This window comes from Tigriopus californicus, chromosome 9 (assembly GCF_007210705.1).
Source record: "Tigriopus californicus strain San Diego chromosome 9, Tcal_SD_v2.1, whole genome shotgun sequence".
In the NCBI taxonomy this organism is placed as follows: Eukaryota; Metazoa; Arthropoda; class Copepoda; order Harpacticoida; family Harpacticidae; genus Tigriopus; species Tigriopus californicus.
Window position 1 is genome coordinate 12177462 of NC_081448.1, and position 26223 is coordinate 12203684.

Genomic DNA, 26223 nt, shown 5'->3' on the forward strand with positions numbered 1-26223 from the left:
ATGTCATGTTATTTTTTTGTTGTTTTTTTTCGAGTCTACCTCAGCGTGACTTAAGTCTGAAGCCAGAGAATGGGACGCTGGCGTTAGGCCATTTACATTTTTGCTAGTAATATTATTTGTAGAAAATTGTTTTAGAATCATCTTGACCCAGTTGCAAGCAATTTGATGAACTTGTTATGAAACCATGGTTCTCATTCTGGGCATGATTCTCTATCCAAAAGGAGACAAACTATCTGTGCTTGTTTTTGAGCCAGTTTTACGCAATGTTTCACTGATTTGAAAGAAATTTGATTGATTTTGATTGATTTGATGTTCATGGGTATTTCATTCATTCTTCTGACTTTCAAAATTAATTCAGAAATTTTTGGTATTTGGACAGAGTTGTATATCAAGGAGATCATTATTTAATGGAAAACACTTCAATGTCTATGAAGTATGGTTAATCTTGTTTATTGATACTAGAGTTACAGTCTTGATTCAACGTTATGGCCTAACTTGGCGGTTAGAGGAAAGCCGTGTCTTTTCCTCTCTTTAGAGTCCCTGATGACTTGAGTGATAGGGAAAAGCTCAGCCTATTGGCCGCCCTAAAAGTAAGCCCGGAGCTCACCGAGCACTCACGGTTGTAGTCATGGGGGGAAACATAAAACCAATAAGTGCTTTGGTCATATTTCCGGTTCTGGTCCCGTTCTGGCCGCTCTCATTTCATGGAATGATCACTTTGGGGGCCCAACCTGGGGTCACGCTAGTCCAACTTGAACCATAGAAGAAGTACCATAGAAGAGTAAAAATCGAGTTTGTTGTTTGTTTTGGACTGCAGCTGAATCGGTAACCAGTGGACAGTGGAGAGCAGTATGCGCATAATCCACTGACCATTTGCCCCGAACAGCTTGGGAGACAGCTGTGATCATAATATACGGTGTAAATCCCACGCACATGGGGATAGAAGAAGTAGATCCAATTTTAATACCATACTCAACCAACCTAAACTAAACTTGCCTAACATAACCTAACCTGACCTGACCAAATTAACCTGACCTAACCTAACCTAACCTAACCTACCTAACCTAACCTAACCTAACCTAACCTACCTAACCTAACCTTTCGGTTGCAAGGGCCTGGGGTCCCCTAGGCCGCGGCGCAAGCCTGCGGCAGCTCGGTTGCACGGATCTTACACATATTCATGCTAATGTATTACCATTTTGATGAAAAGTCTAGAAAAAAAAGTCGAAAACTTTAGCAGTAGATAGATTCGAATCCCCCTCCAACCTATAGTGTATCGCCGGGGTGCACGTTAGCATGCACGGCTGTCAGTTGACGCTTCCTCATGAGGGCAGATTTGGAAACATTATTTTTCATGCTACGATCGAGACCTACATTTTTCAGCTGACTCCCCAGCTGTTCGGGAGAAATGGTCAATGGATTATGCACATAGGAGAGCAGCGCCTCTACAATCAGAAACTATACCCGAGCAGCCGGTCAGCTGACATTCGTTCGCTCTGAAAACTGGTCCGCCCGACTAGCTCTCATCGCACTCTCTCTCTCTATCTAGGAGTTGCTTTACGCTATGCTTGAACTACGTCAAAAAACAAATATGAACTACGTCAATAAATAAATAAACTGGTCGTTCAAGGCCAAATCCACTCAATCCAGGATCCATAAGCCCGGGCGATCCCAAAGTGCGCAAGACCCACCGTCCCAGCCCCCACCAGCGTGGACACGCCTTCGGACCCCACCAGCCCACCCTATGTCGAAGGCCGCCCCCGTGGCATCCGTTCATGAGCGGGAGTATTTCCTCTTTCTTATCTATTGCTCGGAAACGGACGAGCTCATCTTGCAGACCGGGATCCCTGCACGGGTTGAACGGGTTGAGGTTGGCCCGACCCCGGCGCTGGACCGGGACCGAGACCGGGACCGGGAACTGTGTCTGCCCAGCAATCAATCGCGCCAGGATCGCAGTTGGAAACACGTGGCCTTACAACTCATCCAAGAGGTAATCCAACCTCAGGCCCCTCCCACCCCGTACACAAATATTACGTGGGGGGGGGAGGCAGGTTCCAACATGACGCAATGTGGGCCTCCGTGAGCCTGGCCCAATTTCATGGCTTTTCGTTGGACCTGGAAATGTAGATGAGCCAGATTGCCCGAGATGTGGCAGCTCATTCTTCGTGCTCAGATTTCATGCCATGATTTCAACAACTCGCGACATTGACCTTTTCTTCCGCTCTCTGAATCTAGTTGTTCGACTCCAAGAACGGGTTGACCCAAACCTTTCCGGAGCGGATCCGATTCATTCGTCTCTTAAGACTATGGTATCCCATCACCAACACCGACAATTGCTTCCTCCAACGAATGATGCTGTACCTAAGCATCGACCAACGAGAACGGGCCCAACTTCAGGTAGAGTTCTTACCCTATGCTTGACTATGAACCCCTGGAATATTGATTCTGATCCTGTGTCACGATGTAGCTGAAAATTGAAACATGTAGACACCAGCAGGTGGTCAGTCAGCCCCGTTTGAAGGAAAGTACTACGCTGTGTTCCAAAGGTTAGGCTCCCCGTCCATATTCCAGTGGTTCATGGCTTAATATTCAGTAAAAGAATCGTTGATGAATGTCAAATCACGGATATTCCTTACAAAGCTGAGCCCAAATTATTTGTGGGTCACGTCGAAGCAAGTATTGGACCAAGAAATGCTGGATCCCGGCATCCTGGAGTTCCTCCGCAAGTTCCTCAAGGATAGAGAGCAAGCCATTTCGTTTTGTATCAGTGAGTTCACCCAAGACATGTTCTTGGTGGACGTGTCCGATTCTCGGCAAGAGATGAAAAAGACTCAAGAGATGCTATTGCAAGCCGCCGATTTGTCGCTCAATGGTGAGACCAGATTTTGATTTGTCTCCTGGGACAGATGTTCTCTATATACCACTTTACGTCCATTATCCATTAGATCAAAAACAAGTCTACCGGGACTTCTTTTCCGAGGCCTTTCCGAAATTGTTCGTGACGTTCCCGCAATTTCGTCGAATCATGTTGAAATACGGCTGGCCTCCGGATCATCTCAAGAATATCTTTCGGTAAGGCTGTAGGAATCTTAAGTTCATCTTGATTCATGTACGAGTACCTTGACCTTCCGAGCTGAATTTTCCGACAGGAGTTTTAACTTGAGGAAACATCCCGGGCGAATGGACGCCAAGTACCTGAGCTATTCTGAATTGATTTGCGGCTTAGCTGCATGTGAGCCGCACGTGCCGCATGGAGATCAGACCGGCGAGTCTCGCACCCGATACATATTCCGTTTCTATTGCCGTGATCCGAGTGGGAAACTCGACTTTAGCGAATTTCGAGAAATGGTTCGCGATATCCGGCGGTGTAAAGGATTTTCCACCGACGAAATCGATGTCCTCAATGAAGCTACGGTGTCGGCGAAGTAAGATTCCATTTCCTAATAACTCCCGCAAACCTTCAGTTTTTCGTTTCTTTTGGTAATCTCACTCAAGGTCATATGAACATTGCATTGTAATGGCAAACACCACCATCTATAGCTTTTTCAACTTGGCGACATCAGTTTTAGCAACTATCGCCATCTAGGGGCTTGCCAAGTGACTCGTGCCATAAGCCGATTTATGATGAAATTTCATGCAGTATGATCCAAGGAGGATCAAATTAACATTTGGTTTAGGATTATTTCTTCGGCAATGATGGCTTTAAGAAAAAAATTATTCTTTATCTTGGACTTTTGTGATGAGTTAGCCAAAGGAAGGAAAAAAGAGCACTTCCACTTTATTTCTTACCTCTCTGGGGTCTATGGATTCGGTTCGACACATTGGCAACTCATAGCTTCACTCCTAGATGGCGGGACAAATAGTCCTTTTCATTCTCCTTTCCATCCTTTCGTTGCAACCAAAATGCCTGACTTTAACAAGGTAATTTTCACTGAACAAATCATAACTGATCTATTCTAACACCATGAATACACCACCAGCCTTTCTGACCTTTCAAATCCCATAAGGGTAAAATTACAAACGCTTTTGACATCCAAATAAAGATAAATAGAGAGCGGTATATTGAAAACTTGCAGCATTCCATCCACTTTTCATCATCAGCCTTTCCATTAAATTGTGCTAAAAAGCTAACTGTAATCATAGAAAAGGTGATGTTTTAGAATTAGTCACCAAAAAATTTGACTGCAAAAGTGTTGTTGCCAAGCCATCTGTACAGAATGCAACCTCTCTTGGTAAACGATTATTTACATGTCATAATTAATCGAAATCTGGATCTTTTCCCAAAAGAGTTGATGGCTTATTCATTGTGTCATAATACTTGAACAATAAATTGTTCATTTAATAATCTCTTGACAAAGTCTGGCATCTTAGAGCGTATTTTCTCGTTTTTATTTTTGTTTGTCTGCACCTAGACAAAGCAGAGGGCGCTTCGTCCGCTCAATGAAAAAGGACCACAGTGCCACCTCTGCCAGATTAGCTTTAGGTATATTTAAGTAGATAAATAGCGCAACCATTTAGTTACCGGCACATCACATACATTGATGAAAGAATCATAAAACTTGATAAGTCATTGTTCATCTTAGAGTCTTCAATTGCGAGGAGCACGCCTCGCTGACTCTAACTGACTTCTTAACGGGCGTGGGACAGCTCAAGTTCCGTGGAACGTCGCATTTACTCCGAGCTCCGGTCTCTTTGCCGATTCGTTTACGAGAAAACGAAAAGATGAGGCAAACTTCCTCCGTTCCTTCCACTAACAAAGGCTCCAGTACAATATCCCCGCCTCTCTCACCCGACATTGGCACGGGTGCCCGTAAACGGACTCGTCCCACGAGCGAAGCGGTTGAGAACAACAGTGATATCGGTGACTCTTCGCATATCATGTCGTTCGAGGCGATGGCGGATGCGGCAGAAGATGACATGTCATTCATATCACCGTCGTTCGAAGACAACGTGGGCCCGGATTCCTATGATTACGCCACACACGTGGTCAGAGTCAAACGAACGGGCCAAGTCCTGGATGTTCAGTCTCTTTGGGAGTTTGAGGGTAAGTTTAAAGAGGGCGTTTTCAAGCTTACTCGAAGACCTCTAAGTAGACTTGTAAAGCTACGATTTACTACTATTAGTATATATAATTGTCAAATTGAATTGATTGGTGAATGATGAACAGCCATCATCTCCGACAATTCTTTTTTCATGACAGGGGTAGATCTTTCGATTTTTATTTCTTAAACCTTTATTGCGATTTTCTTTCTCATTGGATCGGTATTTTTGTGGTACAAATTTGATATATATTACAATACTGGTTCTCTTGCCCGTTCGGGGTAGAAGGAGCGCCATTCGAGGCGGTGATCCACTACAGCAATGGGGGTGGGGGAGAGACCTGGGATCGAACCCATGAACCCAAGCAACGCTCGGTCGTGCGTTAACCAACTGCACTACAACCATCTCTCCTTTTCGATTGATAAAAAGTCAATTGTTTTTCTATAGCTAATGGCGCTGTCTCGGCCTCGTCGGCATTTTCCAATGCACAAAAATCGAATTTTGGCCGTCTTCAATCCATCCGAGCCTTCAACGTGTCTTCCGAAGCGAATGAGATGCTGAAAGGGCTGCGATACTTTGAACGAACCGTCAAGAATGACCCCGACAAGATGCCCATGTCTTGGGGCAAGGTAAGCATTGGATAGGATTCCTAGCATAAGTGCAAACGAATTTGGTTGAGCGTTTGTGGAAGTCGGATATTTTGATGGTATAAACTATAGAAAGGCTTGATATATGTCACGGAACTTTGAATCACAGAGGTGAAACATGATGAGTGGCGGAGTAACCTCTACTTTCTTGGAATGTCCTGAGGAAATGAAGAATTTATGCTAGATCCAGCGAAACCATGTGTTGAATCTATGTTCTGAAACAAGTTAACTCGATTTATCCAACGAGTTTGTTCCATTATGGGTAGCCGGGTATATGTCACACCATCCGTTTTTGATCCTTGAGTCCGCCAAACGACTACTTTCAATCCAAGGGATCTTTCCATTGGGCCCATGATCCAGCACGTCAGATGGGTAACTGATATTTTCAGTCTTTGATTATTTTGATCCACAGTTCTTGAGGAGAAGAGTTTTGCCCTTTTAACGCAGCCTTTTTGACTGTCTAGCTGGACGGGCCCAAATGAATGAAATAAAAATAAGGGCGGTTGATTTCACCTACATTTGCAATCTATTTTGAACTACCATGAAATTTTATGCCCAAAAAGATAACTGTTGAAAATTCAGGAAAGGGTCAATCTCGCCATTGTTTGGACCCAAATTGCTGAAATTGATCACAAATTCCAGAAATCTTGACATTTTTCTGCTAACATTGCGTGTTAGATTACACAATTTGCTGAAACATTTGAGATTTTCATTTTTTTTTGCAATACTTCATAATCCATGAAACAACCAATGTTGTTCGAATTTGCCGCTTTAGATGCATCCATAGCCGTAAAACTGGTCTGAGACAATTAGCTACAAACATTCTAAGAAGTGTTCACTCGCGCGATCGCGTTATATTGCTCTGGATAACTCCCTGGACATGTACCTCTGTTCGAATCTCGCGCGTTTTCTGCCTGTTGATCGTGGATTGGCTCTCGGTTTGTTGTGGTTCAAGTGTTGACCCACTGGATGGACCAATCCCATGGATCTCAACGTTGATCCATCACAATCTGTGGATGATCCTTGATCCATTGAGGAGAGAAACGCGTCGTTTGAGCGGTCAAACTTGAAAGGCCACTAAGCCCTACATCCCTGCCGTCCTTGGTGGGTCTTTGGCCTTATTCCTCAGCCTGAAAGCTTGCTGAGCCATGCCAGCGCCTGGGAGTGGTCAGAGCCACCGCGATCTGCACCGTGGGGGACGGCGACACGAGCGATCGGATTCGCGATCCCGCGACCACGATCATCATCGCCGAGATCGATCTGATCCTCGGCGAGGCGTGCGCGATCGTCGACGCCGAGAAGGCGGTCGTCGAGGCGGATTTCGCGGCCGGGACGAGGATGCCGACGATGGGCGGAGGCCACGGCGCCGTCCTGCCCGCGATCCAAGACGAGGTGGCGATCGCGATATCGAGGAGATTCGTTTGTCTAGTGGGTCGGATTCGGAAAATGGTGATCACGGAGTGGAGGTCATTTCTGAGGACGAAGAGGCCATCGAGGCCCAGGCCGTGGCCTTACTGGAGGACGACGGCTGGGATGAAGAGGATGAGGCCGAGCGACGAATCCAGGAATTGAGGATGAAGCGACAGAAGTTGATGAATCAATTGGAAAAGTCCGGAACCGCCTTGGTGCAACCCAACCCGAAGGCCACCCAGGACACGGGAGGCGATTCTTTTAAGAGCGAGGACCCGTACTACAGCGAGATGAAGGCGGAAGAGGAAGGTCAAGATGGGGTCAAGTGGAAGACGGCCAAGAGTCGATCCGCTTCCCAAGTGGACATGTTTGCGCTCGAGGACAACAATGCTTTGGTGAAGCCGCCGGATATGAGTGGCACCACGCAAGATGGACTGGAGAACCCGCATTTAACCGATAATTGGGATGATGCTGAGGGCTACTATCGAGTTCAGACCAGCGAGGTCCTGGACACTCGCTATCAAGTGTTCGCCTACACTGGCCAGGGCGTGTTCTCGAACGTGGTTCGAGCCCGTGATTTGGCCAAAGGTGGTCGAGAAGTGGCCATCAAAATCATCCGGAACAATGAGATCATGCACAAGGCCGGATTGAAAGAGCTCGAGATGCTCCGGCGAATCAACGAGGCCGACCCGGATGACAAATTCCACTGCCTCCGGCTCTATCGCAAGTTCTTTCACCGGCAACATTTGTGTTTGGCGTTCGAGTCGCTATCCATGAATCTGCGGGAAATCCTCAAGAAATACGGCAAACACATCGGGATCAATATTAATGCGGTCCGATCCTACGCCCAACAACTCTTGCTCGCTCTCAAGCATTTACGCCGATGCAATGTCATCCACGCCGATATCAAGCCGGACAATATCCTGGTTAACGAGACCAAGTCCATCCTGAAGTTATGCGATTTTGGATCGGCCTCTCACGTGGCCGATTCCGAGATCACGCCCTATCTCATTTCGCGGTTCTATCGGGCGCCGGAAATTATTCTCGGGCTAAAGTACGACTTTGCCGTGGACCTGTGGAGCTTTGGCGCCACCATCTACGAGTTATTCACAGGGAAAATCATGTTCCCGGGTCATTCCAATAACGAGATGTTGAAGCTCTTCATGGAGTTGAAGGGCAAAGTCCCGAACAAGTTGATCAAACGAGGCATGTTCAAGAACAACCACTTCGACGACTCGTGCACGTTCATGTTCTTGGAGACGGACAAAGTGACGCAACGAGACAAGACCGTGGCCATGCCCGTGGTTCACAAGACCCGCAATTTGAGCAAGGAGCTTTTTGGCGAAGATCAAGTGACCAATGAGCAGAGTGCCAAGATCGTTCAACTCGCGGAGTTCTTGGACAAGATACATACGATTGATCCGATGAAAAGACCCTCAATTGGATGGTGTCTATCACATCCGTTCATAATAGAGCGGTGAACTGTTTTTTTCTTGACACACATGAATGTTAATTGAAAGTATAACTAATGTATGCTGTCCACATATTATTTTATTAGCCGTCAATTTTTTTCTTATTAGCATCTCAGCATACTAGCAGGAAGCGAGTGAGGTTAGTTCACATGCTGAATTTGGAATTTTTGCATTGGATTTCAAAATGCTTGTTATTCTGTTGGACAGAGTAACATGAAACATCCCCTGACCGTCAAACTTCTTAGATTTCTGCCCAACGTGAAAACCACCACTTTGTCTTAGATATTACCTTGAAGTAGCTCGTTGTGCTCCATTGTTCATTAAAGCTAGAACTTTTTTGATGAACTTAGGTGGAAATGGACGTGTTCGCCAGGTCCTTGATTGATCTTTGCCATCTGGCTCGAGGTCTCATCATCCAAGAACCGAGGCTAGTCAAACTGAAATCACCGACCTACATCTTGGGCGACCTTCACGGGAACTTCCACGATCTCATCTGCTTTGAAAAGGTGCTCTGGCGAATGGGCCCCAAATTGGTGCCCGCCAATTTCCTATTCCTCGGCGATTACGTAGATCGAGGACAATTCGGTGTCGAGGTCGTGGCCTATCTACTTGCTCAGAAAATCGCGGCTCCGGCCAAATTTCACCTCTTACGCGGTAAAGAGAGAAAACTGACCAAAAGCTAACTCAATTCAAAATGCCAATCCCAATCCTTTTTGATTTCCAGGCAATCACGAGTGCCGCCAAATTCAAAAGAACTTCACCTTCCACCGAGAATGTATCGCCAAATTCGGCCGGGACGTGGGTGAAAAAGTTTGGGAGAGCATCAATCAAGTCTTCGACGTGATGCCCATCGCAGCCGTGATCGATGGCAAGATCTTCTGCGTTCACGGAGGTATTCCACCCCCTTGGATGGGCGGGGGCTTGATAGCTTCCCTGGATAAGGTGAACAAAACCATCAAATCCCCGGAAGATGAGGAACCTCTCGTCTGGGAGTATCTGTGGAACGATCCCTACCGAAACGAAGACAACGAGCCACTCCCATCAGAGATCAAGAAGCAATTGGGTATGAACGAGTTGGACGGGTTCGTGGGCAACTATCGCCGAGGCACCGGACACATGTTCACGGACAAGGCCTTGAACGAGTTCCTGGCCCGGAATCGCCTCTCCCATGTGATTCGAGCCCATGAAGTGAAGGAGACGGGCTTCAGCGTCCAACATCGACAAAGACTGATTACGGTGTTCTCGTCATCCAAGTATTGTAACGGATCGAACGAGGCCGCTTGCGTGTTGGCGGATAACAATCGGATCCGCTTGATCCGCTTGGACACGGCGGGTTGATGAGAGCGAAAATAGGGTATATACCTATGTATGGTTTTTGATACGATTTCAGCGGAAATTATTGTTTAACGTTTTGTGCTTGGGCACAACAATTCAAACATGTGATCATGTCGTTCGTTGAAATAGATCGATGTATTTCAATCGTTTGGTTCTGCGGAATGCCCGGTGCTTTTAAAATGAAGACATGTTCGACATTGTCATTTAGAAGGTGATATCATCTCTTTGGGGAGGGCCCTTAGGGAACGGGGATCCCGATTTGTTTCAACGAACTCTTTTCAACAGGGGTCAAATGTTGGGCGAAATGGGTGAGGAAGTAGGGCTGTTGGCAGAACTCGTTGAGAAACTCGGTCAAATAGGACTTCAAATTCATTCTATAGATGGGATCGGCCTTGGCGTCCGGATCCTCTTCGTCGTCCTCGTCCTCGTAGATGTTGAACTCGGGGTCCAAGAGCTTGGACAAATCCGTACATTTCTCCTGTTTAGAGGAGGACGAGGGCCCCGCCCCCGTGGTCATACCACTCCCTTCCTCGTCTTCCCAGTCCTCTTCGTCGGTGTCCTCTTCCTCGTCGCGCTGACTGGCCAACACATCCAAATGATTGGTCATTTCGTTGACAATCAGTTTCAAGATCTTGGCCAACACGGGGATCGTGGTCCATTCGTCGGGCAGGGTCTTCTTTTGGGAGCGCGTGCGCGCTTTGCTGTCGCTCACAACCTGGTCGCCTTTAACCAAGATCCCTTGGAGTCGAGTGTCGTTGTTGTTCACGCCATGCTGGAGAAGCTTGGCCAAGGCCACCATGGTGACCTTGTTCTCGTAGTCACCGTAGAAGATATGTTGGCGGCTGACCCATTCAGCTAAGACAAAATTTAGAGCCGGCTCACCCGTGGGCCCCGGAACGGAGGAGAGGAAATTGAGCACGGCTGCCAATTGGGAGTGAATCAGTTGAGCGTAGACCATCAAAAGACTCTGCATGAGAGGAATATAGGAATTATTGTCAGCAGGGTTGTTGCAAATGCATTTCTGTTCGCTTTTTATCTCTTTTTGCATTATTTTGTTGATTTGCACTTTTCTGTTTGACTCAAAAAGCGGACTTTGATTTTTTTCCCCCATTCCTTAAGATAAAAAAGGAGTGATTATCTTCTTCCTTTTAGCCTACTCATTACTTTTGCTTCTTTTTTTGAATTTTGACGGCTTTCTTGTTCATAACCCAATCATTCAAGATTACAACTCTTCATCTTTTAAAATCGAATTGCTTCAGTACATGGGCAACAGCAGTAGCTGCTTAACTTATGCGCCAACACATTGTTGTGCTCTAAGGCAAATTTATCTAAACTTCACTATTGTCCAAAAACAAACCAGGATTATTGCATCAGTAATCTTTTTACCCTTTTGCTTTTCGCTCACTGCACATTTTAAGTGACAAAAAATAACTAATATGATGTTGCAGAATAGAGTACTTGTAATGGAAGTGCGCGCACCATTTTTCAATGCACTCTTGCCTTTTTGCTTGACGCCATTTTTTGTTCCCTCATAATTTGGTATTCGAATCTGTTTAGAAAAGAAAAATGTCTGCATTTTTCGCATTGATCTGCGTTTTCCATTTATGTTGAATTTCAAGTGCACATTTTGGACAACTCTGATTATCAGTTATTGGTGCTACATTTTCGCACATAGCAAAAGTAACAAATTTTGAATGGATCAAAGTTGATATAAAAGTTGAACGATGTTACACAAAAGAATTAAATAAAACTGGATCTTGATCTTCAGATGTTCAACTAATTTTCAAAATGATAAACAAAGAGGAATTTGGATTTCTGACCTGTATCACACTGAGCGTTTCTGAGCCTTGAAGTTTGGACAAGACCGCTTTGAGGAGCAAGTCCAGATGTTCTCCCAATTGGTCGCCAGTCTTTTGGATCAAAGTGGTCACCAATCGTCCCACGAAGGTGGCCGTGAACTCACTGCCCACGGGGTTCAACAAGTGACCCGCCACTTGAACCATGTACCACAATCCGGATTTACCCTCGTTGTCGTGGAAGTGACAAATCTGCTCGGGCGCCACCGCCACAAATGATCGGAGACATTCGCCACCACTCTGTAACAAATCATAAGCAATAGACCATTTTCAAGAATGGCATTACTATGGTTTTATCATCGGCAAAGAAACCGCAAAGCGACGCCGTTTAGAATTAGATGCTTCATTATTGGTTGTCCAATCTAGTCTCTCCTCATCCCAAGTTCGCTTCTTCATGGTTTTGGATGGGGATGAATTGGTTGGAATTTCTTTGTTTCACTCTCATTGCCACTTCGCTATATATACCTTCTTTGTCTACCAACAGAGTTGGTCTCATCATTGTACCCTAATTCCAGTTCGACCAGACCTGAGTAGGGAGTATCCTACTCTTTTGGCCCGTTTCTCTCGATTCCGTACAATTTAGAAAGAGGTTTTCACATCTGGTCGTGGTTTCAAGAGAGGAGGAGAAAGTTGATGGCCAGGCATCACTTTCAGCTCCCATCTCAGGGGTATTTGGCTGCCAGGATGAGGACAAGAATGCATTCTCATTATCCCGATAAAGTTTCCGAGGCTTCAACAAAACCAGGAGCCATTTCCAAAAGGGCATTGCATCTCGCCTCAAAACGTTATTCCCCGTCTAAATCTGACCCGAAATTTCACGATTAAGCCCAATGAAACCCCAACCCACATGATCTGATTACCTGCATTATGGCGTTATCATCTGAGTGGAGAGTACAATTAGCGGCCACGGGAAATGCGTTGGACATGAGGAGATCCGATAGGGGCGGGTTCGAGGCTCGAACCAAGGTCTGGAGAACGTCCAAGGCCACGGCTTGCAACCCGGGAGCCACAGTTTTGGCTTCGCTATTAGGGCTCAAAATGGATACTAAGGTCGGCACGAGACGAGTTTGTAGGGGTAATAGACACCCCTCGGTTTGTGACAGGACTTTAAAGATGTCTTGTACCAACGAGGTGAGAACGGGATCTGGATGGAGTGGCAAAATTTATGGTACCATAACGCATGGTAAGCAGGTCTTTATTTGGTCCCCACTAAGATCGAGGATTAATGAGCTTACCACTGTTGAATTTAAGAAAGATGGCGATGACGAGCGGAGATATTTTGTTCTCATGAGAAGAGGTGAAGGTCTTGTCGCACTGGAACATGATTGATATTGATGATTTGAGCACTGTTTCATAAGGAGACAATGATTCAAGACTTGGTGATTCATTGAGTTTCGCATGGTTTCCTTCTTATGGAAACACAAAATAGTTGGTTGGCACTACATACATTCCATCATGATATAGTATATCTATACAAAACTATGACAAGCAGGTGAGGAACAGAGAATTGACATTTGGAACTCCGGAGTACATGATGAGGTTCCCAGATGGATTTATCGGGATCATGTCTTCTTATGAAGTTCCTGGTTTAACAGAGAGCGTCATCAAAGAGATTATTACTTAACAGTGCCACCTTAACTCCCCTGATCTCGATCTCGGGAATCATTAATTAATCAAAGTCGACTGTGAAGTATTCCTGCCTTCAATTAGAAGACGAACTGACCGAATACGAAATGTTCACCTGGACACAAGACAAGCCTATCAGAGTGGTATCAAACTTCGTACGAAACACGAAAGGATCATCCATCCATATGTACACTCAATCTCCACCACTAATTGGGCTTAAAAACTATTACCCAACTCTCGGCTTAGCTTCGAACATCCCTTCTCATCAAGCCAAAGCAAGAGCAACCGAGTTTCATAAAAACACATTCCAAGTTACTTACGCTCAAAACCACAGTCATGTTTTCCAATACCAGACCCAGGATCTCCGGAGATGAATTATAAGTGGTGCACATGTTGACCAAGGCATCCAAGACCGCGGGTAACACGGGCACCAATAGGTTCCGGCGGTCCGCTCGACTCTTCAGATGGGAACAAAAGCCCCAAATCGCCCTGACCGCACTAATCCGCACAATCGAGATCTGATCCGCTTGCAAGGCTCGCACCGTGGCCTCCAGGAATGGCTGGACAGTATGATTGGGCATTTGATCGGAAAACTTGCTCGCGATCCACAGACATCGACCCAAGAGAAACGGCGAATCTGGAACAGGGATAAGTCTGATCCAGAAGACCTTCATACAATGTTTCTTCGGCGAAAATGCCCCAGAAAAGCTGAGAGCGTATGGATGGAGATATATTGAAATCAGAGGACCAAGAAGTTTGTTTTGATAAGTACATATATTCATGTGTAGTTCCAAGAAAGCGAAAACTATGCTTTAAAATAGACTTGAATTATCAAGATCATTCACGTCTTTTGTCTTCTCGCAGCTTGTTCTGTTGAGAATATTGGCATTAACTTAAAAGACGATCGGCTGCCTGGCATCATGTTGAGCCACTTTCCAAATCACTTAATTTGCAATATGATCGTCACCTGGCAATTTTGAGCAATGTTTCCCCAAGTCCTCAAATCAAAAAAGTGCAAAAATTGAACTGTCATAAAGTGGGTTTTCTTAATGCTACTGGAAATGGAACTCCTGGTTCTTGGACCTTTATTTTTACCTAGATTCTGTTTGAAAAACGTTTGGTCAATATGCATTTTTTGGCTTACAAAGATTTATTTGACTTAAAAGCAAAGAAAACGTTTTCTTGTCCCACAGGCATGGCAAAGGCTAGATTTGATGTCATCAAAAGCTTCTAATTTTTGTCAAAAACTCTTTTGGAATCATACGATTATTAATGCAATAATAAGTAATTATTTGTCTTGCGGACTTCCTTACCGCTACAGGTAATTGAATCCTCAAGAGTTTAATAACTTATCTAGCTTCTTTGTATTTGGGGCGCTGGGTCAGAGGGATGAACCTCGCCCAGCCATCGAATCTAGCCATCACATCCGAATAAATTTCCGATAGGCAGTGTCGTAGTCCGCACCAGAGTGGCTCTCCGTCTGTGGGTGGGGTATAGCGTCTCACGATGGCAAATTGCGCTAACCCCTACACCACGACTCCTCCCTAAATTATATCTTCCTTGTATTCATATAATATTTGATCCAGCAACGAATTAGATTTGGTGGATCTGGCTGACCCTTAAATGTAGAACCTGAGAATGGTTCGTTTTGGAATTTAATTTTCGAACATTTTCCCGTTGAAATACATAGTTTGAGAATTCCTTCATATTAGCTTGCATGAAAAACATCATTAAAAGCCCGAGCAAAAGCCCTCACTTTTGATATCTGACTTGAAGTCAAGTTGAGCTCGAAGTTTCAATGGCACAACAGCCTGTCCACACCCAAACACAAACGTGCAGGAGCGAAAGCTTCTTTAATGCTGAAGCTTGGGTCAATCAAACTCAAAGTGTCATCTCGTTTTGCAAAATATAGCCAGTTAAATCCTTGCTGAACATGAAATCCCACAATTATGATAAACAAATATTCCAATCAAAATTACAAAGGTAATCTTGATCGGTACTCTCCTTGTACTGAATAAAATTGACGTGGTGGGGCATGTTGTGAGTGATCTTAAGCTTACTCCACCATTTTCCAACTTGTCCCACACACAGTCGGACTATGATGAGATCAGCTTTAGCGTTGCCAGAGTATTTTCAGAAGGTGATCTCGAAAGCGTTTGCAAATAATGTGACAGAACATGATAGGAGACAGGTGTCGCTTCCCTTTTTCCGTCATGGTTACGGATTTTCTCATCTAGAGGATAACCACTTCCAACAGTAGATTTTGAAAAATTACAAACTAGTATCAACAGAAATAGAATGTCCATATGCAATCTCCGTATAGAGAAGTGTAATGACTTGGGATTTCACACTAGTGTTCCCCCTGGTTCTTCCATGAATTAAGTGTAACTATGCTTCTTACTGATGACAATATGTGGGCACCAAATGTGTTTTCGTATTTACTGGATATTTTTGTCATTTGCCATGTTATGATATCTTCAGCAAATGAATTTTAGACTTAAATGGTTCAAGATAATTATCGAACGATGTCCTAAAATGGCGAACAATTTTGTCAATGAAGATTTGGAAGCACCAGGTATGCTAACTAAAATCATGGTAGGTGTTGACGCGATTGTGGCGCAGCCTGGTTAGCCCACACAACTGAAATACGTCTCTTTCTTCAACATAAGACCAAACTTCCAGATTTGACTTTAACAATGTTAGCCTGGCAATCCTGATAACATAACCCACGTGGCTAAAAGTCTTCAACGACACTGGCACACTCACAGGCTGGCCAGTAGCATTTTTTGACGCTAATTTTTGAAAATTAGCATTATTTCAAGGCGGCTAGCATTGAATTTTCTTTATTAGCATTGGTCTGATTTTTAGCATTTAACTAGCATTATTGGCATGGTCAAAGCATTGTGAAATCTTTTTCAGCATTTTCCTAGCATTATTTCAGTGAAAAAATGACCAAAAGGGATGAAAAGGAAAAAAAATATCACAAGGGAACTAGATTTCTAGCAAATGTAAATATGGGTTAATCTCACTCTAATATTCTAATAAACATAAATATTTTGGTTAGTTTCATTGGTTTCAGAAAAGTATTCCCCCCACGCATTTGAGGTAAACCGAATCACAAGATTAAAAAATAGCAAAAACATTCAAAACAGAAGTGATAAACCACAAATGAGCTCTATGGATAAAGAAACTTATTGCAGCTCTTGCTAATGTCTGCTTTGAAGTATGATGCACGATGATAAAACAATTTATCCTATTTTGATGGTCTAATACCACCCAAGAAGAACATTTTTGGAGATAAGAACAATTGTAATTGGATGCAAAAAAAAACTTTTTCAAATCCTGAAAATACATTTTTGCTCAAATAAAACTTGTCATTTTTGCCGTCCCCTTCTAAGTCTCAGGGTTTAAAATTAGGAGAATATCATAAACACAACAGCATCATTTTTTCCTGCGAGGTTTTTCTTTAGATTTCTGTTTTCTTAATTTTATTCCTAAAAGTACAATTTTCAAAATATTGCCTGAACATACCCTGCCAAAGAGTGCCAAATATGATTGAATAGTGAAACTGAAATCCTTTATGAGCACCATGAATAATGTGCTTTTCTTGAAAAAAAAAGTAGCATCGTTCCAGCATTTTCGAATTCCAATTAGCATATTTTTAGCATCGATTTTGCACGAGCTAGCATTGCTGGCTGAAAAAAACCTGGCCAGCCTGCACACTCATTGCAGCTGAATGAACCGATTTGAAGTGGAAGTGCCCTCATACGGCCCGATAAGCATCTACGATTACTAGAATTGAACTTAAAATTTGGGTTGGGACAAAGCTCATGGATGATTTTGAAGACGTACATTATCAGATGCCTTTCTTAGCTTCTCTGAACACTGTACAGTCCCACCTTTTTTTAGTCTCTCCCAATACGAGAGCTGTGATGTTCCTAGTGAAGCATCTTGGGACTTGTTCGAGCTTTTGCAACCCTGCTGAACTCATTGGAGTCCAAATGGGTGAAGCATATTCAAGATGTGGTTGAACAATCGACTTGTACAGAGTTGGCATCGTAATGCTGTCTCTGGACTTGAACGTGCGATAGATCCAACCTCAAGTTTGAAAAGTTTTATCCACCTCCAATTGGATATGCCCATCGAACTTTCCATTATATTGGAGGGCTACCCTTAAAGTTCTGTATGTGTTTTTTGTGAATGTGTCACCCAAAACAAACTTCTTCCTCGTGGTCCCTGGTTTCAAAATATGTCCAATCACAATCCTGCTTTGACAAATTTCAGTTTGGCGCTACCGTGTTCAGTAATGTATAAGAGATAGACGATCTCGTACTCGAGTGGGTAATGTCGTTGAGGACGACCTTCTCTAAAAAGAGGCCCAGGTCGAACTTGACGGATCCCTCCTTGATCTGCCGTAATAGGATCTCTTGAACGGTTCCTAAGGCGAGCATGCAGGCCTCATGGATTTTCCACCAAGTGGGGTTGCCATGCTGTTTGGCTTGCTCGGCCTCTGTGATATGGCGTTCGATGGTTTGGACCAATGCGGTGCAAGCCTCCTCGTCGAATTCATCACAAATGGCCTGGATGAAAAATAGACAAGGATTATGCTAAATGCTACCTGGAAGCGGTGATAGGGATTTGAAATGGGCCGCAGTGGTTAGAAAGCACAATCTATTTTTGAGAAAATACCCAAACACATCTTGGCATTTTTTTCCAGCTCGCAAAATTATAAGGCACAACTTTGATGGCACTGAATCATAGCTCAGGCTAAAAACTTACATGTCTAGAGACAAATCAATATCTTTTAATGGAAATCTGGAACGCATTTGCTTGGAACGTGGATGCAAACTAGGATACGATCTATTAAGTCGTTGAAGAAATGAATGGGGTTAAATGGCTCCTCCCCATCAGTTCAACTCTACAATTTGTTTCTATTCTACCAAAATCAAACACCTTATCATTTCATATCGATTTTCTAAAGCCCATGATTATATTCCTTTTTCTTGAATAATCTCAAAAGAGCTGAAACAATCAATGAAGATTTGCCTTCAATCAATGCACGTTTTTTTAGTTCCAAAAAAGTCTGCAGGAAAAGCCCCAAATCTATAATATTATCTGTTGCATGCATTTTCTTCAGAACCCAAAAGAATGTTTAACTAAGCGTACTTATTTACAAGTTAGTGTTTTCAGTGATGTTTTATAGCATTTTGTCCAAGTTACTTAGATCCTGCTACTGAATCAACGCCTACATATGCCCTACGAATATCTGAAGGCAGCAAATTGAACAATGAAGGAGCCCAAGAAAGAAGAGAGGTGGACTTCGTTGTTTTAACTAGCCTGGATTCTCGAGGGCTCGAAGGTGCTCTCAAAACGCACGTTAAGCCTCTACGGTCACTACAATTGACCCTAAATCCTGGGTTGGGACAAAGCTCATGAATGCTTTTAAAAACGTACAGTATCAGATACCTTTCTTACCTTCTCTAAACACTGTACAGTCCCAACTTTTCTAGTCTCTCCCAATATGAGAGCTTTCTCAATCCTGTAATGTTCCTAGTGAAACATCTTTGGACTTGCTTGACCTTTTGCAAACCTACTGAACTCAATGGAGCCCAAATGGGTGAAGCATATTCAAGATGTGGTTGAACAATCGACTTGTACAGAGTTAAAATCGTGATACTATCTCTGGACTTAAACGTGCGATATATCCAACCACACGTTTGAAAAGCTTTAGCCACCCTCAACTGGATATGCTCATCGAACTTTCCGTTATCTTGGAGGACTACATCTAAATCCTTCATGGATGAGACTTGCTGAATGCCTTTGCCTTCATCATCTAATAGTGGAGTGTCTAATGACGTCGACCCAAAGGTCATTGAGCGGAATTTCATTCCATTCAGTGCCACGTTACTCGCAGCAACCCAAGAGTAGATTTGGTCTAGGACCTCTAACAGACAACCGGAATTCTAACCATTCCTAACAACTACCTATTTTGTATCATCAGCAAAATTGGTAGTTGGCAGGAATGGTCAGAATTCTGGTTGCCTGGTATGTTTTAAATCTGAGCCAGAATTCTCTGAAGCAATAATATCAAGGTTGTGATTTTGCGGGCTATAAAAATGCGCAGATGCGTTTGGATATTTCGGTCAAACTTAATAATGCATTTTAACCACTGTGGGGTAGTACAACTTAACACAAGTACTTACCAGGAGCAGATCTTGGGAGGAAATTCTCACAGAGTATGAGAAGCTATCTTCATCCTCTTCCTCCACAAATTGTTCAGGATTGCCGTTCCACTTCTCACACTAAGGATAAGGGATCAAAAGAGAAAGACAATGGATTAGACTTGGGTCTTAATTCTTTGCACCCTGGCATAAGGAAATCCTCCCAGTCATATGGAAAACTGTTACCAGGTCATAACCCTTTTCTCATAACAAAAGATGCTAACTTCATTAGTTGAGATGAATTGTATGTAAGGGTACAAACTCAAGAAATCCAACTGTTTGAAGGGCTTGCAAAGTCAACTCAAATGTTGGCGTTGACTCTCGTTATTTCAAGGTCTCCATTATCGCTTACATTGTTTACGTGATGTCAAAATAATTCAAAATGAGATAAAACTCTACTTAAAAGATACAAAGAACATCATGGGCCCATGAATATAACACAACCCTGTTAATTCAGTTCAACAACTACCGTAACGTTCACTCAACTCAATGGCTTTCCTGAATCTCCAAGGCATCTTTGATTATTTATTTATCCCAGTTTTAACACGGTAGCCATTCTTTTGTATGAGTATTGTATAATCAAAATGCCGGACTTAATTGTTGTCATAACACAAGTTTTTCTCGCAACTCGTTTTATTCTCAAATCTTCGGAAAATCAATGAGAGCAAGAGTACGGATTGGTTTCCTGTTGCCTTGCATTAACATAAGAATGACGGAATATATGGATGCAGAAGCTCTCGGCAAAAGCATTATTTACAGTTCTAGCCAAGTCAATGAGCATTTTCATAACCAAAGCTGGATTCTTGGATGATCAGCTTACCCCTCCTGTCTCGCCGGTGCGACAATGGTCAAAAAGCCATTTTGAATGTTGTTAGAAATGTCTAAACAAATCTTGATCTTAGCCAGAATTCAAGTGCGTGAGACCAGAGGAGACGAGACGACCGTATCCAATAATCCAGCTCGACTTTACGTTTTTACGCAACTTGAAGCCTAAGTGTTGATTTTTAAAAATGCTTGATTAATTTTGTGGAATTGAGGGCAATTTAAGACATAGTACCTACAGTCATTGTTAAGATTGACGAAACCGAATCATCACAATCTTTTGGACGATTGTGGGGTCAATTTTCTTTCGAATGACTTGTGATAGTGGAAAGACAATCTCAAATTTCAGATGTCTCTTACTCGTCAACGAAAGCTCCGACCATGCTAAAATTCAAAATGCGAGTTCTTTCAACTCATATCCGATTGAACTTACGAAGAAAAATCACGAGCTTAATTGCGATCAGAAATAACAATCATGCGCATCTGTACGCCCGAGAGAAATCTTGTTCTTCTTTATAAACCAATACTTTTCGCTTGGGTCATGAAATGTCTCACACCTACAGGGTGGCCCGAAATAACGGCAGAATGCCAATTACCATTTTTTTTTATTTTTTTTTGCGGACTTCCTTACCGCTACCAGGATTGGAATCCCAGCAGTTCAAGACGAGAAGATTATTCATTTTACTTGATTTTTATGTATATATATTATTTGATCGACCAACGAATTAGAATTGGCTGATCTGGCTAATCCTTGAATATAAGGTTGATCCGGAATTTTAGTCAAACACTTGTCCAAGTCTGACTTAAATCTTGCTACTGGATCAACCCCTACATAAACCCTACGAATATTTGAGGGCAGCAAATTGAACAATGAAGGAGCCCGAGAAAGAAGAGAGTTGGACTTCATTGTTTTAACTAGCCTGGATTCTCCAGGGCTTGAAGGTGCTCTCAAAACGCACGTTAAGCCTCTACGGTCACTAGAATTGACCCTAAATCCTGGGTTGGGACAAAGCTCATGATTGGAAAGCTAATTGATAAATAATTCCAATCATAATTCCCCGCATGAGATGAACCTGGCCACCTGACTAGGAAGGGTCACACAAACAAAATTGACTCATTTCTCACTTTCATATAACGACCACCAACTTACACAGAGTAGAATAATTAATCAAAATGAAGCTCCCAGATTTTGGACTCAAATTTGGAAAAAGAGTGTAATACCAGGTATATGTCAAATGACATTTTAAAGTGCTTTTTTTTTCTTTCTGTCAAGAGGGATTTGAAATACTCACCCTTAAGAAACGAAAGAGACAGAGGCAAAATTCGTTAAGTCATCATGAGTTGCGTCAGCGCGGGTCAAAATGTAGCAGTCAAAGTCAATTAGTACATATAACTTAGTCATTTGTGACAGAGGTCGTCAGTTTGGAGGCTATGGTGGTCACAAGAGGGAAGCCATATCAACTGATACGCCCAAAACATCTTCTTTAAATGTCTGCAATTACTTTCAAAGTATAAAAATGCCGTTGCTGTCGGAGTTTGTCCTTCAATAATAAATCAAGCTTTTGGTGTCATTTCTGGCCACCCTATACAAAATATTTGAAAATAGTTTTGGTATCAGACGATAACTTACGAAAGCTTTGCGATATTCTCTTGGGTCCCTTTGATAATGGAAAATGAGTATAATTGGTCTGTACGGAACCTTGACAGAAGGCAAAGTTTAAATATTTGGAGGGGAATTCTGATTTGAATGTTGAATCAATTCGCTTTTAAATGGCAAGGTGAAATTGGCGCTACTTATGACCAACCTGTAATTTCAAAAGTCAGAACGAATGATCTGTTTTAAATAAAAACTCTATTAGCCAGTGTGAGATCAAAATTCACCAAACAAAGACGTGCAACTTGGCATGTTAATATTACAGTTTCTGCTGATTTTATTCGACAATTGTTTATTTACTTTTTCGCGATTGGCAAATATTATCATATCAGGCATTTTTCGCCCATTATGCTGCAGAAAGATCGTTAATTCATCTTATTTGAAGTAACCAAAGTAAAAAATAGATTCTCTTTGAAGGGAAATAAGGCGTCAAGTTAAAAGGAAAAAAAACAGTGATTCACCATGTTTTATATCTTATTTCAAATTATATCACCTTGCAACAGATGATACAATTTGCTCATCATTAACAAAGCCAATTCATACTGCAAATTCTATATCAGCTACTAAAGGCATAAGTAAATGAGACTTTCATCTCAAGTTCAAAACTTAAGATACAATGTAGACAATACGATTAAACGCACCATCTACATATAATAATCGAATTGAAATTGGGTTGACTTTTGCATATGAGATACGTATCTTAAATGGAACAATAACATTGCGATAGAAGGATTCTTGAGAAGCAAAGGTCATAACAATTCTTACGGCAGAACAAGGCCTATACTGTTATTTCTCAAATTCATTGCCTTTTGTATCGAGATTGTTCTAATTTGACGAGGACTTTGAGATGCTTAATTTTTCTTCTCTTAAGTCTGCGAAAAGGTACGATTCACTTGCAAATAAGGGATTTTTTTCTAAGTTTGCCCGCTTAAGCTATCTAAATGTACATAGATAATAATAAAAGAGACATTCCGTCGCATCATTTCTAGCAAATCATACATGGTGTGGCAATCAATTGTGGTTTTCAATAGGACTGAAACACTCGTTTGTGTCTATTGTTGCTTTAGTAATGTGCAGATTCAGGGAATCGTTTGGAGCTTGCTACATTATTGTGGGGCTTATTATCTCAATACAAGTGGTTGATGTCTGATGTCCCGTTTCTTCAGTTTGCCATTTACTTTCGCATGCAAGCAAGAACCTCTGCATCACATTTGAGGGACGAATATGGATGAAATGCCTTTGATGACAATAACAGTAAAAGTTTATCTAAATTAACTACAATTCAAGGAGACACGGCTTAGCGGATAGCCCAGTTGATCGTCCTGTCTTGGTTCGACACTCTCCTCTGACCATTTGTAAGGTAATCCTTAATTATTTATAGGGTATACGGTACTAGATCCGGGACGTCAACATGTTTTTGGGGTCTTTGAAATTACAGCATGTCTCAAATAACCAATTATCTGCCTAAAATTCCGCAATCGATAATCAAAAAGACACAACCAATGGATGTGTTCACAAATCAGGTTAGCACGTTTTTTTTTGTCATGGGTTTGAATCGCTCATGATGCTGTCTTACCTGCTCTTCCGTCATTTGCATATAAATGACAATGTAGAACATAAGATTAGCCGCACCGGACTTGACGGCGACACGATATCGAGGGGTTTCAATAAGGGCATGGACAAAATCAAATATGGCGAACACGAGGTTTTCAAAGCCCAGGACCTCGCCATCCGAGTCCACAACCTCGTCCTCATCTCCCGTTTGATTGACGACCTCCTTCACGTATTTGCTGGCACTCGATGTCAAAGTGGCCCAAACGGGCGGCAAAATGGACCCCAACCAACTGGCCATCGATTTAGGCACATTCTTGATAAGAACAGTGAGCGCTGCATGGAAAGTTGATAACGTGAATGATAACATTGGCAATAACGTTGGATTGTTGGATTTGCTGAAAAGGTGTGCGTAAATGGAGGAGAGATGAGAGACCATGCGCTAGCTTAGGAACGAATAGGAAATGAAGAGCAAGGAGAGGCCAACAAGGTCGAGTGATTGGAGAATTATATTTTCAAGAAAGGTCATGGATATGAAAGTATTATACTAAGAATGCATTAGCACTATTCCCGATGCGAGAAAGGAAAAAAATATACACTGAAACTCGGATGGATAATAACTATCCTAGATATGCCTTTCACAAAGCCAGGTGGAGTGCTCGCTCAGGATTCGAGGTGAAATGTGATTTGGGAAGGACCCTCTCCAGATAGAGTCTTCTTGGTGGATAAGCGAACAAGAGAACCCTATAAACTGGAGAGAATCTTATCTCAATCGATCAGCGACTAGAAGAGGAAGCAATGGAAGACGACGAGAAGATGACCGTGATTGGTTTCACCCGATGTTAATCAACATTTCGATCTCTTGTCACGACGAGGCCTAGCCTAGCAGTGCCACCCCCAGACGGGTTCCCAATTCTAGGGTGCCCTTTCAATAGAGAACCCGTTGGAGAGAGGACTACTAAGGCCCTTGCACCCAAAACCAGACTGAACCCCTTCGACCACCCAAAACTCGGAAAAAAACATCCAGCCAAGTCCCGTTTTCCATGCAAGGGGGATCCCTTCGTCAATCTGGAGGCGGAGCGTCAGAGTCTCCGAAAGCCAGACTTCCCTTGAACGGCTCTCTCCTTAGACAAAAGCCTTTGGAAAGGCGGCCTCGCCGTGCGTGAAAATCGAAAGACAGAGGCGATCCTGGCGGGGAAAAGGAGATGGCCCTGACGCTATTCGCCGAACGATTCCCCTTCAAAACCGAGACAGACCGTAGACAAAGAAGAGAAAGGAACGAAGGGCGGCAGAGAGAGAAAGGTGGGCACCCGAAATTCTGGTTTGGCATATGGCCGTTGGGCACGAGTTAGAAATACAGTGGGTAGCAAAAGTATGAATATCAACAGAGTGAAATCGTTAACGACTGTGTGTTAGTTTTAATTGTTCACAAGTTTTCTCCGTCACTCTGTATTGGTCTTTGCTAAAAAAAAACTCAGGAAACGAATTTCATACTAAAGTATCACTTTGCCTAGGTTTGGCACTTTTGCACAATCTTCTTGAGATTTATATATTTAGATGATAGAGCATTGTGATCTAAGCAAACAGTTTCAAAGATTTGTCAAAAAATGTTGAACGCATTTCAAAACTATCATGCCATTCCAGTACATGTGAGAAGTTGAAAAGCTTTTCGTTTAATACTACTTCTCTTTGTTATCGATACTTTTGCGATTTACTGTCCCTTGTCGAGGCTTGCAAAAATGCATTTCAACCTCGCTTGAGCAACAGAAATGAGGAGAGTGAGTGAGCGAGCAAGCGAGTGTTGGCTCGAAATGGAGCTTGGAAGCTCTGGAAATGCATCTCTTGTGCCAGTTGGGACGCTCCTGAAACTGCCACCCTCCAGCCATTCCTTGCGAAGCACTTTTTCCCTCATCTTTCGCAAGTGGCGGATCCCCAAGTGTATAGGGAAGGGGGAATTTGCGAATTGCGACAGTTGATGAATATTGATCACATTTTCCCTGAGGGGGTTGGTGGTTCAGACCCAAAGCTTTGTCCGTACAGACATCGGTGATTTCAAATGGGGAGGGGGGTTGGTTGCACGTGGTCTTTCAACTCTCCAACTACTCATTGCTTTATGTACTCTTAAACTTGGTCAAGAAGCTTACCTTTAAGCACCTCAGTTTTGAGACCAGCGTCGGTCAAATGGGAATCATCTGGAATGCTCAAGCCGTCGATCAAGGCGTCGGTGAAGGTGGGTAAAATTGGACTTAAAAGTGACTTCGACAAGCTCTTGTTGACCTCCGCCATGGCACAGATCATACTGGCCATCGTGGTAAAGATTTCGATGGCTCGGGTTCGTGTCCGAATGGTGTATCGTTCTTGCTCCATGAATATTCTGTACATGTCCGGAATGATCACAGGGGCGACCGCAGGAATTTGAGAGTCCGTCAAGTCTCGAGCAAACTCCTTGAGAACCCGAACCGCACCTTGGACAGCATATTCACTCGGATCTTGGAGAGCCGCCATAATGATATTGAATAAGTCAGGCCATTGCTCTGGCCAATCCCAATGGCCGATTGTGGCCAAGGTAAATGCTACCGACGATCGAAC

At 43.1% G+C, this 26223-nt stretch overlaps 3 protein-coding genes across 3 annotated transcripts; 2 read left to right on the plus strand and 1 right to left on the minus strand.

The window, feature by feature from the left end:
* Positions 1-1933: 1933 nt before the first annotated feature.
* On the plus strand, positions 1934-10048 carry LOC131887219 (uncharacterized; the record flags this gene model as incomplete). Its single annotated transcript, XM_059235772.1, is given in 9 exon segments — positions 1934-1990; positions 2236-2397; positions 2641-2872; positions 2946-3072; positions 3150-3425; positions 4584-5044; positions 5488-5669; positions 8920-9223; positions 9294-10048. Coding segments are annotated over 9 exon segments (2415 nt in total), but the record flags the coding sequence as incomplete, so codon positions are not given.
* On the plus strand, positions 6560-8646 carry LOC131887220 (serine/threonine-protein kinase PRP4 homolog). Its single transcript, XM_059235774.1, has one exon. The coding sequence runs from the start codon at positions 6836-6838 to the stop codon at positions 8576-8578; it is 1743 nt and encodes a 580-aa protein (XP_059091757.1). The 5' UTR covers positions 6560-6835; the 3' UTR covers positions 8579-8646.
* LOC131887218 (importin-9-like) lies at positions 10016-26223 on the minus strand (the record flags this gene model as incomplete). The annotated part of the gene is given in 9 exon segments (XM_059235771.1): positions 10016-10871; positions 11725-12000; positions 12621-12904; positions 12996-13074; positions 13707-14023; positions 17720-17966; positions 19590-19688; positions 23660-23970; positions 25779-26223. Coding segments are annotated over 9 exon segments (2787 nt in total), but the record flags the coding sequence as incomplete, so codon positions are not given.